Genomic DNA, 16,247 nt, shown 5'->3' with positions numbered 1-16,247 from the left:
CCTGTGGATTTTGGTGTGTTTTGATCCTAATGCAATGAGCTGATCTTAATTGGATTTTCCAAGATTAAAAAAATGTACGCTGTCTGAGCAGTTGCTTATTGTGGACTAGACAAGAGTTTTGGCTTCCAAAAACCAGAAGAAACAAAACAATAGCTCCCAGCCATACATGGTAGGAAATGGTTTTCAGAATTTGAACCCGGCTATTGCACAGCAAAGACACGTATTTATGATATTGTCTGGGAAGGTTGCCCCCAACTATTTGAAAGCACTTTCACATGCATCTGGACACCATTTTTGGAGCCTCCAGAAGTGAACCTGACTTCTTGTGTTGGTGGTAGAACAGTCTTCTTTTTCAGTGTATGTCTCTATAGTTATAGCTTACTCTGTGTGACTATCTAGAGGCAGAGGACCTGCGAGGAACCAACATGTCTGCTTAGTCAGAGAGAACTTTGGTGGTTCCCTGTTCTTCTTATGGGTGCACAGGTGCCTCATTCTGGTTTTGCATGGTGTCCAGCGCTGTCTTCCTGTGTAGGGTCCACAGTGTGTGGTCTGCACCAGGGCTCCTATATTTTGGCACTTCCTTTCTTAATTCCAAGTTCGAACACCGTTTGGGAACTTTTGTGGTATTAACCTATCACGATGACTGACACACAATGAAGAAGAGAGTTCAAAGGCAGCCTGGCAGGTGGAAGCCATCTATAGAATAAGTGCGAGTCCAAAAGAAAGTGTTCGGTGAGTGGGTAATCAGTCACAAAGAAGAGTCCTTCACAGGCTGTGTTTGATCGGTGAGTTGGCTCCTAGATTTTCAATTGAAGTCAGTGTGAACAGAATTGAATTCAAAGATTTATACTGATTGTGAGGAACCGAAATGGCTGAACACGTGAGGCAGGAGTTGCTGAGTGATTACAAAGGTTTCTAACAAAGACAGCTTGTGAGAGGTCGGCAGAGAGGAGAAAATGTGGCTGAAAGCAGACAGAGGAGGCCGATTGTACATGTAGGTTAACTATAGAGGAGGTAAACTAGGTTAGGAGACAGACGGGGGCAAGGAAATGTCTTCAGTAGGAAAAAGTAGAAATGAGTGGAGGGAATAAAATGACAGAAGCCAGCGCTGGAGGTTAGGCTGAGACCACATGCGCTGGCATCAGAGCTCCCGGATTACAGGGCATGAAGGGGTTAGAGGCTCAGCAGCTTCTAACTTGTGTTAATGGGCCCTGCAGAGAGCTGGAAAGCCCTACCTGTCCTCATTTCTAGCGGGTTTCTTTCAAAAGCAGGAGAGAATAAGACACTGTAATCACATTATACCCAACAGAAGTCTATTCCAACCAGCTTTGTGTCAGACTCAGTGTAAGACTTTACATGGAAAACTCAACCAGGTATCAGGGATAGCATCTAAATTATCCTACACGTGGGGCTCCAATCTTAAGGGGTAATTAACCTAGATACACAGGAGATCTACGAATTACCCCCCTAAAGCTCTCAGAGAAGTACATTACAGGAAATACTTCTGCTTGAATTATGAAGTAAAACTGAAAACAATTGCCTAATGGTTTCCATACTGATTTCATTTAAAATGTGTTCTCTGATTAAAAACCCCAGGGCATCAGTTCGACAACTAAGAAGGATATAGTTTATAGTCCAAATGCTATCTAAACCCTAGCTTATGACTTAGAAACATGTATGGAAGTTTTGATGATAAGGAAGGCACACAAATGAGAAATAATCGTTTTAGCAAACATATTACAAATCATACTACAGTGGTCCAAAAGAGTAATGCTGTTTGAACTTACAAGTATGACCTTACACACGTATGTATACACACACACAACATACACAACACACACACAGCCACTATAGGCTAGCTCTGAATCATACAAACCTTGGTAAAATTTTTTTTTAAAAATCAAGCTTCTGTTATTGTTAGTTGGAAATGAACTGGGGGGTGGGGAGGGAGGTTGGGAGGAGAAAAACTAGGAGAAAATGAGGGAGAGGGTGACACTGCTCAATAAGATATGTACTCATTAACTGACTTACATGCCTGTAATCCTCTGTACATCACCTTTACAATAAAAGTTTTTTCAAAAAACACCAGGCTTCACAATTGACAACATGTATGACCTACTTATGTTCTCTGAGCTTTTATTATCTTAAGAATAGGAACATTAATGATACTGTCCATCCCCGGAGAGTCTTAGAATGAATGTGCCTGGCACTTACTTGGGCGTCAATAATCTACTGTGTGTGTGACACGCAGCGTCCTCCCCGTGCGTTCCCTACAGGTCCGTGACTTTTATTTCCAGCTAGGAAGTAACCTTTGTGCTAGCTGGTCTATCTTATCAAAATTTCGCTTACTCAACAGTGTGAAAACGATTAGATGAATAGTTAAATGACATTTTGCAAATGAAACATGTTAATTGCTTCCATGGACATCCATGCTCCCGAGTTGTGAGTTACATGCAGAGTTACTTGCAGGGGACATTGGCTCCACGTGCGAAGGATTCTATGGCAGCCTTGGAGATGCGGCCTCCTGCAGGCCACGCCCCATAACAGGCCTGCCCCTCCCCATGGGCGGGGTCAAATAATGCTGCTCTGCTGGCCACGCCCCATAACAGGCCTGCCCCTCCCTATGGGCGGGGCCAAACCAATGCTACTCTGCTGGCCATGCCCTGTAACAGGCCTGCTCCTCCCCTGTGGGTGGGGCCACGCCCATCTTACCCCTGCTGGCCACGCCCACCCCGCCCCCATGGGCGGGGCCACACCCACGCTGGGCTCGCTCCAGGGGCTCTGCGCTTCCGCAGCACCACCAGGAGTTTGCAGGTTGGAAAAGGCCTGTGTGGTCAGCTGACAGTGAGTGAAGTGGGCCAAGGTCTCTGCAGGAACGATCCCATAGGTGAGCGCCTGGGCAGGGTCTGCAGATCACAGGTGGACTGTTGTACCTGTGACCAGGACTCAGGAGCTGCCTGCAGAAGCCGAGGGCAGTCCATGGCCACGCAAAGAAACAAACAACCCACAAGGAAACCAAACAAAACCCAATGACAACCACAACAGCAGATAAAACCAAACACCCAGCCTGAAAGGAGGACGTAGGTCTTAAACTCCACAACTGGAAAGAATGTTCGAGAAAAATCTCTGGTCTCGGTGAAGATCACAGCCCTGGCTAAGACCTTGAGCCCAACCAGATCAGGGGCTGGACCCAGGTGGACTCAGTTTCCCACTGCCGGATGCCTGGGCCACAGGAACTGTGAGATGAGGCATTTGTGCTGATGCTGAGAAGACAAACCGAACACCGAACACAAGAAAGGCCAGCTTGGCCTTGCAGGGCAGGGATGGGCGGGCGAGGGGTGAGGTTCTCCACGCCTTCCCCAGAGCCCCAGTCCACCACCGAGTGATTAATCTTCTACCCACCCTGAACCACTGACACTTGTGAGAAGAAGATGATAAAGAAAGGAACATTACCAACTGCAAGTGCTTAGGAACTTGAGTAACAAACTCTCTATAAATATTAGATTAAAAAGACACGAGCAGCTTGTCCCATTATAGAAGATAATAGAATTTGATCAGCTAAATCCCGAGGCTTTATAAAGCCCAAATTATGTAAACAAGCTTAATGGCTTTTGGAGAAAACTACAAAACTGGTAGTAAGGAGAATATATAAGAGATACTCTTTATTTGGAAGTTTAAGCTTCACGTCCTGGAACACGGATGCATATTTAATTTTTAAATATGAATGCAAGGAGAATAATAAAGAGCACAAATTGGGAGATGGAATATTAAGGGAGGAAAAAACCACCATTGGTTTTGTATCTAGCCATATTTATTATGGTTATTAGGGATCACCAGGCAGGAAGAAGTAAATAAAACTTTAAATCTACAAGCTGAAGGTTTTTGAGGGAGAAGATATTGCTAAATATCCAAGGGAAATAGAAACAAAAAAAAAACCCACAAAAACCTTAGGATGTTGAAGAACCACGTACAATTTAAAGATGTATATACTAGAAATATATGTTTATAGTCTCACAAATGATAAGGACTGCAATAACCATATTTTATAGAGAGCCTAAGATCTAAGCAAGGAACTCTCATCATGTTGTTGAAACACAATGAGATATACAAAAGATTGACTAGAAATCTTCCCTCTTAGTAACCAGCTATGTGGCAGCCAACAGGCTCTGACATCAAGGGTGACATTTCCTAGACTCTCTTCTCTTGCCTCTGATGCCACCCAGCCCAGGACTCCCCAGACAGTGCTCCATCCTCCATCTGGTCCAGCTGCCCTCTCTGCATACCTGCTGTGTTAACACTTCCACCGGATCACCACAGACATGAGGCACTTCTTTCTTTACATCGATTTAAAAACATCACCCTGCAAGTTGCTTCCATCCAACCCCCAAAATCTTTTCAACAATCTGTTTCTCCAGCTCAAAATGCCAATGGCAACTGAAAAACACTTGAAACAACAACAAGAACAAAAAGAAATCAATCTTTTTTCTTCTTCTTCTTGTTTTACAATCCCATGGTCTATTCTGACCGGGCCTATCTCCGCCCTGCATCTGAGCCTTTTCCTAGGCTCAAAGTGTTCCAGCTTTGGAGTAAATGCTTCCAGTCATTGGAGTAAACCTGTTTTGTGCCTTGAGACATTCATTTGTGGATCCCCCTTTTTTTTCTTCTCTTCCTCAGCTTTTAAAATGCCTTCTTTTATTCTCTAGGGTTTGGGTCTGTATGCCTTTTCTCATAGTATAGAGTGAAAGATGAAGACTATCCAGAGTATCTCAGCATGGCATTTCCTCTTCTACTTGAGCACAACTCTTGGAAATGGAACAGCCTAAACCAAGCGGTGTGGTATCCTACTCTGTTAGTGATGGTAAATCCATGTTTTGTTTTGTTTCCCAGAAGAAGGAAAGATAGAGGGCTAAAAGCTGCCAGCTAGACTCAAAAGCGAGATTCTTTTAAGGTCACTGGATACAATGATCTTCATGAGTTCCTTAGGTGATAGAAGAAAAGTCTTATTGTATTTCACTGTTGCCTGCTTAAACCTGGATACTCACTCCCACTGTGGTGACACTCTGTTACGAATGGAGACAAAGTTAAAGACTGGATCTATGTGTCTGTGAGCCCTTCAATCTACATACATGAAGGCCAGCTCCTCGCAAAGCAAAGCAGCCCTTCATTTTGTGTGCTTTTCACATGAGAATTACAGTTTTGATTTTCTAATTTTCTTTTGAGATGTATGTAGAAACTATATGTCAGGAGAAAGCTAGACAAAGACGGAGTCCAGAGCTGACAGATCACACGTGACCTCCAGGAAGAACAGAAGTGAAGGTCAGCAAGAAAGCTCACAAGTGTCTGGACATGAGCCTCATCCATGGAGGCAGAACATAGTGTAGATCTTACACTCTTTTCTGGTATTTTGGAGGCTAAGGGGGTATTATTGTCTGCGTAGACTTTTCTTTCTCCTATCGTAGAGAACTGTATAGCCTAGACATGGGAGTTTATAAGAATGCAAATCTCATTTCAGCGCTCTAATACAAAAGGTAATGAAATAAAGACTAGGTTCTCTTCCCAAATAAATTTCATGAAAGGTTTTCAAGTGATCTTCACTAGCGCCTACGTGGATTTCAGTCCAGGAAGATTCCTTCCAGAATCATGGAAAACAGAGGTGTGAGCTAAAGCTTCCCTTTGCAGGAGCCTGGGACGTGCTGAACAGTGACTCCAGTTCTTAAGTTACTTATAGATGTACTTTTGTGGACCAGTTTTCACTCTCCACTTCAGCCTTGCAATCTCACAACATTCTGGGTTTTATTCTTAGATATGTATTTTTTGTTGTTGTTGTTAGTCGTGGGGCTTGATCTCTGGGCCTGGGCTCTGTCCCTCAGCAATTCAACTCAAGGTGAGCACTCTACCATTTGAACCACAGCGTCACTTCTGGTTTTCTGGTGGTTAATTGGAGATAAGAGTCTCATGGACATTCCTGTCTGGGCTGATGTTGAACCATGATCCTCATATCTCAGCCTTTTTAGTAGCTAGGATGACAGGTATGAGCCGCGGGTGCCTGGCTTAGCTTTGTATTTTTTTAATAGCAAATATTAATTATTTGAGCCAGAGGTAGACTTCCAAAACAAATATAGTGTCAGAAGGTTTTATTGCTTTAAAGTAGGTTTCACTGTTTTACCTCACAAATCCAGTAATATTTAGCCTCTTAAATGCTGTGATGAGAATCCAGTACTGAAGAAAGAACTCGTGCATGGACCTCTCTACCCTCACAGACAGGAACAGCCATCGCAGAAAGCACAAATGTGACAGCGTTACCTGTCATGTTGCAGTAGACTTTCAGAGGCCCCAGAGGTCCGCTGCCATCAGGATCTATCCAGTAGTAATTTGACGTCTGCCCTAAGTGTTTGTATGCTTCACAGGATGGCTCATAGATAGCTGGAAAACAAAAATCCAGCGTGAGTACAGCACAAGACAAATGGCTTCCCAGATAAACTCTGCAACCCAGGCCTAGCACTGGTGTGTGAGGCGTAGAAGAAAGCCCTCTTCATGGCATAAATATTCTTTCTTTTCCTTAATTAAACCCATCACTTAGATTTTTTCCCCCACCTTTCAGCCCTAAAAACAAAACTGGCAAGTTTCTGATATGATGTAGTTGTTGGGAAGAGCATTAAGACTATAGATTTTCTGAAAAAATAAACTATAATATATTAGCAGGGCTCATGATCATTACAAAAATTTAATTTGTAGTTATTTATAGCTATCCATTTCTTACTTTAAGAGACTTCATTTGGAAAGGCCACAAAATATTCGCTGCCTTTTAGACTATCAACTAAGACATCATAGAAAATTCTCTCTCTCGTTCTCTCTCTCTCTCATTCTCTCTCTCTCATACACACCCACATTTTTTGCACAGCTAATATGAATTTCACACAAACAATACATGAACTCAGGGCTGTGCTTGCTAGGCAGGTGCTTTACTATTTTAACCGCACCTCCAGGACTTTTGCTCCTGCACTTTGCCCAGATTAGCCTAGCCTACACTGATCACCACACTACTCACATTGTGGGGTGAGAGATGAGCCCCGCCACACTCAAGTTTTTCAGTTAAGAAAGTGTCTTTCCCTCCCCAGTGAAATCTATCAAAATTTGAAGAAAGAAAGCACGGACAACATCAGGAAACGGAAAGACCTCCAGTGAAAATGACCCCATTACCAATTTAAGGCAAACCCCATCCAAATTCCAATGAGGTTCTTCATTGTGATAGGGAGAACAATCCAAAACTTCATATTAAACTATAAAAGACTGCAAATAGCCAAAGCAATTTCAGGCAAAAATTTAAAAAAAAGCATTGCTGATGAGATTATGATCATAGGCCTCAAACTCTACTACAGAGCTATAATAATTAAAACAGCCTGGTAGTGGTACAAAAACAAGCCCAAAGATCAGTGGAGCAAACTAGAAGGTCCAGAAAAAAAATGCTGTATACTTATCTGTTACCTGACAAGGGAGCCAAAAATATACAATAATTGGTGTTGGGAAAATGTAGAAAACTGGCAGGGACACTATGGCACTGTTGATTGTTGGTAGGACTGATTGTAAACTAGTACAACCAGTCTGGATGGTAGGCTAGAGGTTCTTCAAAAAAACAAAACAGACTTCTCTATGATCCAGCCATAGCACTCCTGGGCATCTGCCCAGAACATGACACGTCAGGAAGTGGTAAAGACACTTCTACACCCATGTTCATTGCTGTACTGTTCACAGTAGCCATGGTATGGAATCAGCTCTGATGCCCCACACTGGATGAGTGACTCAAAAAAAAATGTGGTACGTATGCCCAATGGAATTTTACTCATCCATTAGAAAGAACAGTGTGAGGTCATTTGCAGGGAAATGGTGGACCTGGGATGAAATCAGGTAAGTGAGTTCGTTAAGCTCAGAGACACAAATGGCACACATTTTCTCTCATATGTAGAAGCTAGATTTAAATATTAATGGACCCAATAACCTATATAGGATTCTAAGCATTCACATATACGCAGTCAGTCTAAAAGAGAAAACCCTTAGGGGAGGAACCCGAAGGTGTAACTCCTTGGAACGTTTAAAATCCTATTGACCAAAATGAATTCCAAGAAATAAAAACATGGGTTTGTATGGTTGTTATTGGTGGTGGTCATGCTTATTTTTGCTTTTCTTTTTGTTCTTTTTAGCAAGTGAGTGGGGTGGGGGTGCACTATGGGAGGAAGGAAGGGTGAACAATGGAAAATGAACTATGCCACCCGTGGGCAAGAATGGGAAAGGGAAGGGGGGACAGGAAGCAAAGGGAGGGATGACATTGCCCAAAAAAGAAACAGATGCACTCACTGAATTGTGAAATGGTAACCTTCATTCAACACCTTACTTTTTAAAAGGTAAAATCATATCAAGAAGAAGAAAAAAGAAGAAGTCTTGGAACTTGCTAACTTAGGGTGGCCTAAGCTGTGACCTTCCTAGTTTGGGCCTCCCAGGTCCCTAGCGTCACAGGAATGAGTCCCTGGCTCCCTGCCTAATCTTCCATTATCTCAGGGGGAAAAAAAGGAAAGCTATTTTCCTGATTCATTCTGTTACAGGTGCTTTAATTACTTCAAATCTAGTTTGGGTAAAAAACTGACATTCACGTAATTAAATGATAGGTTCTTTCTCATTATTTTCCTTTTTTTCTTCCCATGCTTTGTGACGAATTTCTTTTCCTCACACAGGCTGCACCTGTTTGCAGAGGGACTAAATGGATGTTTTACATGCCTCCTTTATAATGAGATTGTCTAAAATTTAAAAAAAACATTTCTCTCAACAGTTCCACATTGATGATACAAAGACTGTGAAAGAGCTCTTAACAAAATTAAGAATTATTTCTGGTTTTAAAAAAACTACCTAATCCACAAGTAGTGGAGAATTTCTATGAAGTCCACTTGAGTCACGCTTTTAGGCTCTTTGGTGTGTTAATATGGAGTCCGAGTCTCCCTTTCCTCCCTTCCTCTACCAAGATTTTCTCCCCTTTAGATTAACCTGAATTCCTTTCTCAAAGGATACCTTCAATTCTCTTTCCAATTAACAACCCCACATTAGGTAAAAAAAAATACTTCTAACATGCTTTGTTTTCTTCATTTTCCCTTCTTTCCTGCTGGAAGTAGTTACTGAGTGTCTCTGATATAACAGGCAGTGGGTTAGAATCTGTATAACTCATACCCAAGATCTTTGGAGGAGAAATATGCTATAGTCAGGTGTGTATTTTAGAAAAAAGGGTAAAAAGTAGGGAAATGACTTACAAATTACAGAAAAGATCATGGTGTTGTTGCTACTGGCAAGGTGAAAGCTGACCAGTACATGAACTGATGCAATATGAGAAAGGAGGGTGTGGATGAATTCACACGTTCCTAAGACCAATAAGGAGACCAACAGGATAAAAGCAGATGAGAGAAATCAGAGCTAAGAGTGATCTAAATTTACAATGACTAAAAATGAACTAGCTACTTCACTAATCACTAATGTAACTCTCTAGATTATTAAAATTTTGGCATATGGTTCAAAATAAGCTAGAATATGGAGTCCAAATTTCAAAGTCTTCCTCTTACCCCTCAGGGCAATCTAGCATTAAAAGTTTTGATTTTGCTCTTTCTAGACTGTAATCATGAATCATTCTCATTTTCTTCTTTCCAAACCCCAATCCCTTTCTTTACAATCAGGTTCAGTTTGTAGTAAGAGCCATAGTCAATGGCTCTTCTCTTTATTTCTTACCCAAGGGTGCCTTTCATCTTTATCATATTGAAGTATGTGTGGTGTTTCTTCCATATTTATGATATTAGATTATGAATATAAGAATTTTCACGTGTCATCTGTGGCTTTATTGCGTTGCTAAACTTAATGTCTGGTTGAGCGGATTTGCTCTAGGTTGCTTAGACACAGCAATCCACAGGTCTCTTTCACCAACTACAAAATTCTCAGCCAGATTCATCCATTAAGGCAGACATGACGAGACACATGGTTCTGTAGTCAAATACGCTTGAGTCTCAGTGGTGACCGAGTTACCTAGCCATGTTGAGCCTTGTGTGGAGAAGACATATAACTATATGACAGTGACATCATGAGGAAGAAGCAAGAATCCACATCCATTTCTTAACACAGTGCCTGACTCCTGGTAAGACTTTAATGGGAGTACACGTGGCATTTCTGCCCCAATCTCCAAATTGCTATTTGGGTTCCACTGAGATTCTCCTTCTCGGAAAGGCTCCTCTCTTCTACATGTCTACTCCAGGGTATTGGCTTCTTCGCTCATAGTCTGCAATGCTTGTTGACAGTTGATGGGACATCTGATTGACTGATTTATTGAATGTCATCTGTGACAATATTTCCTCATAAGACTCAGACTCACCATGCAGACAAGAATCTGGGAAGTGTTTCCCTTTTCTATTCTGTATGCTTTCATATAGGAAAGAAATATAACAGAAAAGAATTTGCAATGTCCCTATTCCTTGTCCTGTCCTGATTTTGAGGAAGGATTTTTGGTTGGATGAGCAGGAATGGATGCATGTCCAATCATGACTGAATGATCACAGCAAGAGTAGTTCACTCCTCACTGAGTTTAGACCCTGTGGAAAGGCATTTTAATAAGGGCTGTAGACCTTTGCCCAAGCAATTAACTAGCAGTAGATTGTAGAGATACGTGGTTGTGAAAATTTTGGTCATTAAGGATCTTTTTCTCATTTTCTTCCAAAGATAATAGTCATTCCAAACTGCACGTGTCTGCCAATCACCTAGGACGGTTGTTAAAATAGAATTCCTGATCTCACCGTAGAGAGCCTGACTTGGTTGAGAATTTGTGGTTGCAACAGGCTCCAAGTGAGGCGGTGCTTTCGTGGCAGGCTGCATTTTGAGAGGCGTGGTTCTAATCCAGAAAAGAGAATCAACTCAAGAAGAGTAGATGGCGTTTCTGTGTATCTTTAAACATTGGGGGGGGGGGATGGGGCACGAAAAGGCAATAGTAAAAATTTAAATAAGGCGAGAATGGGGTTACAATGTGGTTATAATGCCATTTCACTCTTTCCACATAACAAAAAGGAATAAGATAGAATAAATAATATAAATAATAAAAAGGAATAAGATATGAGTCTTAAAAGTATAGTGTCAAAATATATACTTTATGAATGTACAGAAAAAAATTTTGAAAGAAAATACATTAAAAAATCACAGTAGTTATTTTTACAGAAGTAAAGAAAGATCTTACAGCAGTCCAATTATGGGAATTTAAACTATTCATGCTTTCTGTATTTCTCACTTTATAATGTGTGTGTGTGATTTTTACCATTGACTATGCTTTCAAAATGTGAATCTGGATTCATGACTGAGATCACATGACAAAATCAGCTGTAATACAGTTAAATTTCATGACTTTTATGGTTGCAAGAAGGAATTTAGCGATTTTTAGTTCAAATCCACTTTCTGTCATTTACTACTGGAAATTATTCTCAAAATTTAGTTTTCACAATTATAAAATGAAGGCAATAATCCCTCCTTCACTAAGGTAGTGTGCCGATTAAAGGAAATCACGTACCTTGTAATATTTTTTGTGTGTTTTTTAAATTAAGTATTGCATAGGTTTTAGTGCTGAACCTGTGCTAACAAAGGCAGGGAGCTTCAATGTTCTACCCAGCAAACTGTGCCCAATGGTGCTCTACCTAGCCATGTTACAAATACCAGGGCTAGAGTAGCAACCACTAAAGAAAGAGAGGGGACTGAGTCATCACCGATAATCAATACTGCTTGTTGACTGCTGATGAGGAAATAAATAGACTCACAAAGCCCATCAATTTATTGGCCAAGTAATTTTTTCCTCTGTTGCTAGTCCCAGAATAAAAAGGTCTCATGGGATTTTATATCTTCATAATTACATGGCAGGTATTTGGAAACACTAGGATTGAACACATCGGACTGGGTGTCATAGCACAGAATGACCCCAAGTGGCAGGTCCTGAGTACCTTACCTGTTCCTGTTATCTGTGCGACACCTTATCACATACAATGGGAAATGACCATGTTCTAATGTATTCTTTTCCTATGGCTGCTGTGGGAAGCGATCACTTGGCGACTTGATGTGGTGAACATTTATTTTCTTATGCAACTGAGAATAGCGAGACAGTTGATCATGAGACAACTCTAGTCAGTTTTGAAAAAGGATCCACTGAGCTAAATTGAAGAAAGGTGTAAGTAGGGCTGTATGTCTTCTGAAAGAGGCCATTTTCCTGTTGTTCCCCCCCTCCCCCGCCCAGTTTCTAGAGCCTGCATCCTATTAATTCCACCTTCCAGTTCATGCCACTGTGGGCTGGTGGATTTAGTCTCAGAGCGCCTCTGGTTCTTTGCTCACACTGGGTCTACTTGCTCTGTCACAGGACCCCTGTGGTGATGTTAGTCCTGCACAAATAACTCAGGATAATCTTTTTGAGTGAAAGCTCTTAATATAAGATTACTTCTGCCATATAAAGGAACATGTTCACATGAATCAGAAGATGAATATCTTTATAAGTGTGTATGTGTGATCTTGTGTATCACCATTACATAAAAATGATTATGTAAAAGCAAACTTTTATTATTAAGCGCCTGATATTGTGCTGGTGTAGCTGATTAATAAAAGAAATATTAAGGACACACAGTAAGAAAAGACAGTAGAGCAAACTCCAACTTGATACTGCATTTCAAAGCTGCACATGGCCCTGAATGTGATGGCCATGAGAGGAATATTGTACATGTCCTTCCCCCCGCCATACCAGCCACAGCCAGGAGAATGAGAGAAAATGGCTACTCAGGCCTCAGACACAGCATGAAGCCTCTGCAGGACTTTGAGGTTACTGGCAGAGAGAAGTCAATGTTTTAAGAGCAAAGCGCTCCATATACTAGACAGTAAAAGCACCTGTTAATGGTTAGCCCTTCCCAGGGAGCACTGGAGCGCCACTGGTGCTGACAAGCTGAGCTAGGACCTTGCCACCTGGTAACACATCTCCTATGCAATTGGTCACGTGCTGGGCATCTTTTCCATGACTCCCTTGAAAAGCACGTAGATCACCAGAAGTAGACATGGACTGGTCAGGCTAGCAAATGAATCACGTGTCCCAAAGTAAACACATCCCTACAAGTTCTCTGTGGAACATTTTCCATTGTGATGATTTGACAGGAAGCCATGGAAGTCATGAAATACATTTATGGTTCATTTTCTAACTAGTGTAGCAACACAGACATTCCTATCCACTTTGGATAGTTATCGTGTATGTGAGAGCCTCGATTTCCCTGCTTCCTGTCGTGGAGTTGGCCACATTCTACCTGCCCCCTTGCATGCCATGCTAAAGGAATCTAGTTGCAAGTAGCTAGGAAGTAACACTGGATGTTTGGAGATTCTCCTTCTGAATGAGTAAAGATGGCTTTACTTTAAAACAGAGGTGTACCTGCAAAAATAGTGTATGTGGGGAATTTTAGGGTAGGAGATGTTCACCATCTCTAGGCTCTTTCTTACTATGACCCACTTCCACTCACAAAGTCAACAGTGTGAGTTGAATCTGGCTTTTGAGAAGTAAGTTTCTGTCTTGGAAAGAGGTCTTTCTCATTTGAAAGTATGCAACTGACTTTCTGATCTCAATCAGACTAATGAATTTGGTAAGAACATCCTGCTTTCCTAGAATCTAATTATTCCCGTGAAGGTAACTATTGAGATTTGTGCACAGCCAAGATGGAAATTCAGACAGGCAGTAGTGACCTTGAGCCCTTCCTCTGTGAAAACTCCCTAATTCTAGGACTATGCAATTATTTTTAATTAGCACAATATAAGCTTCACAATAGCTAAGTCCTCATTAACACTTGAATATTAACCTCATATGTTCTCTGCCTCTTTAGATTTTGTTTTTAAACCTTGAATGAATGCCCTAGGTAAACTACATTATTTCCCCTAGGAACTATTGTCTCATTATTGACACACAGCAAATGATGATGTTGAACGAGTATGGTTTGATTTATTACTTTTGCTTATTTTTAGATTAATTAATTAATTTTTATTGTAAGGGTGTACAGAGGAGTTACAGTTACATGAATCAGGTAATGACTACATTTCTCTTTTTTAGTTTTTGAAGAGTCTCGCCTCCTTCCTCATTTGAGTATGGGTTTAGACTCAGACATTTAATATTAAATACATGTTAATATTCGTTTATGATCTTTCTATGAGTATAATTTCTCTGTGATATATTACTTGCTATCGCTCCCTGTTGGTTTCATTTGCCTCTCCAAGTCTTAAGGGAGGGGACTAGTTCAGGGAGGAAAAATAGAGAAGACAAAATCTTCATTCCATGTAAAAAGAATGACAGCTTGTGTTTCCTTGCTTATCAAACCTTTCAGACATTGTTTTGGAAATCAAAGCAAAATCTCCTTCCATTTCCACTCTTTTCTTTCCCCATTCTGCTTCATTTTATGCCTTTGGTTTGACCCACCTTGAGTCTCTCCACTATTTGTACTGCTCCCAGGCATTCATCTAAAGAAAACAATGACTTCTACTTTTGTAAAGATAATCACAAAACCAGAATTATTTTTTGGTCTCTGGGTCACTGTGGCTGCCACAGTTCTTGGTCATATCAATGCTGATTCTTGATCATTTTGACCAACCCAGAGAATATTGTTCTCTACTTAAGGACTTTCCCATGACAAAGAGTTGAATTTCATTCATGGCTAGTTTTAGGTTAGAGAAGATTACAAGAGGAGAGGAGAGCTTAGAGAACCTAAGAGTCAAGCAACAGAACCCATTTTAAGAGATGATCCTGACTGAGCTCAGCCACGCTAGCATTTGCCCAGACTCCATGCTCATCGTTTGCTCAGTTGACGATGATGTCTCTGCTCCATCTATCTATCGTCCCAGTTCTAACGTCCCCCATTTGCATTTTCACTGGGTCCCATGAATGAGACTAGAAATATTGACTCAAAATGTGTTAGCACCTGTATTTCTTTCTTTACCATGTTGGCATTTGTGTTTTTTCTTTACCTCTTCATTGTACTTAATAAGTCCTTTCCATTTCCTGCTAATAAATTAATATACTACTAGTATAATATACTACTAGTATAAATTAAACTCAGAATAAAAAATTAATTAGTCAGAGGGCCTGATTAATTACAGATAGAAAATAGATGAGCCAGGCATATTGACAGGTAAGATATTTTAAGATTTGTTAAATGTTATACCAAATATAAAATATTTGGATGAGGGTTAGGTGTATTGATATAGGACAGTCAGGAAAGGCTTTGTGAAAACACTATAATCTGCTTTCTTAAGAAAACAAATAAAACACAGTAATCTGAATCTTAAAGGATTAACAGGAGTTTTCAGAATTGTAAGATTTTTATTAGCAATTTTTAAGCTCACTTCTCAAAGCTAACTTAAGGTTTAGATATAGGTGATCCTGTGTGAATATTTGTTAAAAGCGGAGCAGCAGCAGGACATTGGTATGTTCTTGCTTTCTGGTAAAGAGCTTTTCTGGTAGTAGGTTTCCCCACTTTTGTTTGTGATGAGGACTGGGAGAATGTAGGCTTGTTTTATAAGACAGGTGTCAAAGGCATCAAACACTTCCTCAATTTAACTTCAAATCAGCCAGATGAGAACTCAACATGCTCAGCCACCTCCAGGCTTTCCATACGTGATGGAGGGGAGTTACTAGCTCCAAATAAGGTATCTTTATTCACTTTGCATAGTCATATAGCCATGTGACTAGGTACTATACATGCATGGGGTGCTGGCTAGAACGCTAAGCTTCCAAACAAATTGATTACCCTGTTTATAAATAAAGAAATTAAAATTAAAGCTCAGCAATCGAGTTGGTCATCAGGTAGCAGATGTCCAACACAGACTATAGCAACTGTCCTACACATCTATTTATCTTTGAATAATCCAAATATCTTCCTGAAGAAACTCTCTCTCTCTCTCTCTCTCTCTCTCTCTCTCTCTCTCTCTCTCTCTCTCTCTCTCTCTTTCTCTCTCTTTCTCTCTCAGTGGTTGTACTGGGGCTTGAACTCAAGGCCTTGAGGTCTCACTTGACTATTTTTGTTCAACCATTTGAGAGATGTTCGATTTCTAGCAATATCTACATCTCTCTCTCTCTCTCTCTCTCTCTCTCTCTCTCTCTCTCTCTCTCTCTCTCTCTCTCTCTCTCTTCTTCTTCTTCTTCTTCTTCTTCTTGTTAATTGTAAATAAGTTTCAGGGAT

The 16,247-nt window shown here is 40.8% G+C and overlaps 1 protein-coding gene across 1 annotated transcript in view; it reads right to left on the bottom strand.

The window, feature by feature from the left end:
- Nucleotides 1–16,247, bottom strand: part of Cntnap2 (contactin associated protein 2) — a 1,671,549-nt gene that overhangs the window by 608,543 nt on the left and 1,046,759 nt on the right. The window contains exon 12 of the mRNA XM_069996967.1: nt 6,304–6,423. Within this exon, the coding sequence (XP_069853068.1) occupies nt 6,304–6,423 (120 nt within the window). The remainder of the gene's footprint in view (nt 1–6,303; nt 6,424–16,247) is intronic.

Source organism: Dipodomys merriami, unplaced genomic scaffold, assembly GCF_024711535.1.
Source record: "Dipodomys merriami isolate MVZ:Mamm:240054 unplaced genomic scaffold, mDipMer1.0.p SCAF_5, whole genome shotgun sequence".
Taxonomy (NCBI): Eukaryota; Metazoa; Chordata; class Mammalia; order Rodentia; family Heteromyidae; genus Dipodomys; species Dipodomys merriami.
Note: the sequence above shows the minus strand (reverse complement) of the source record. Positions and strands in the feature narration are given on the sequence as shown.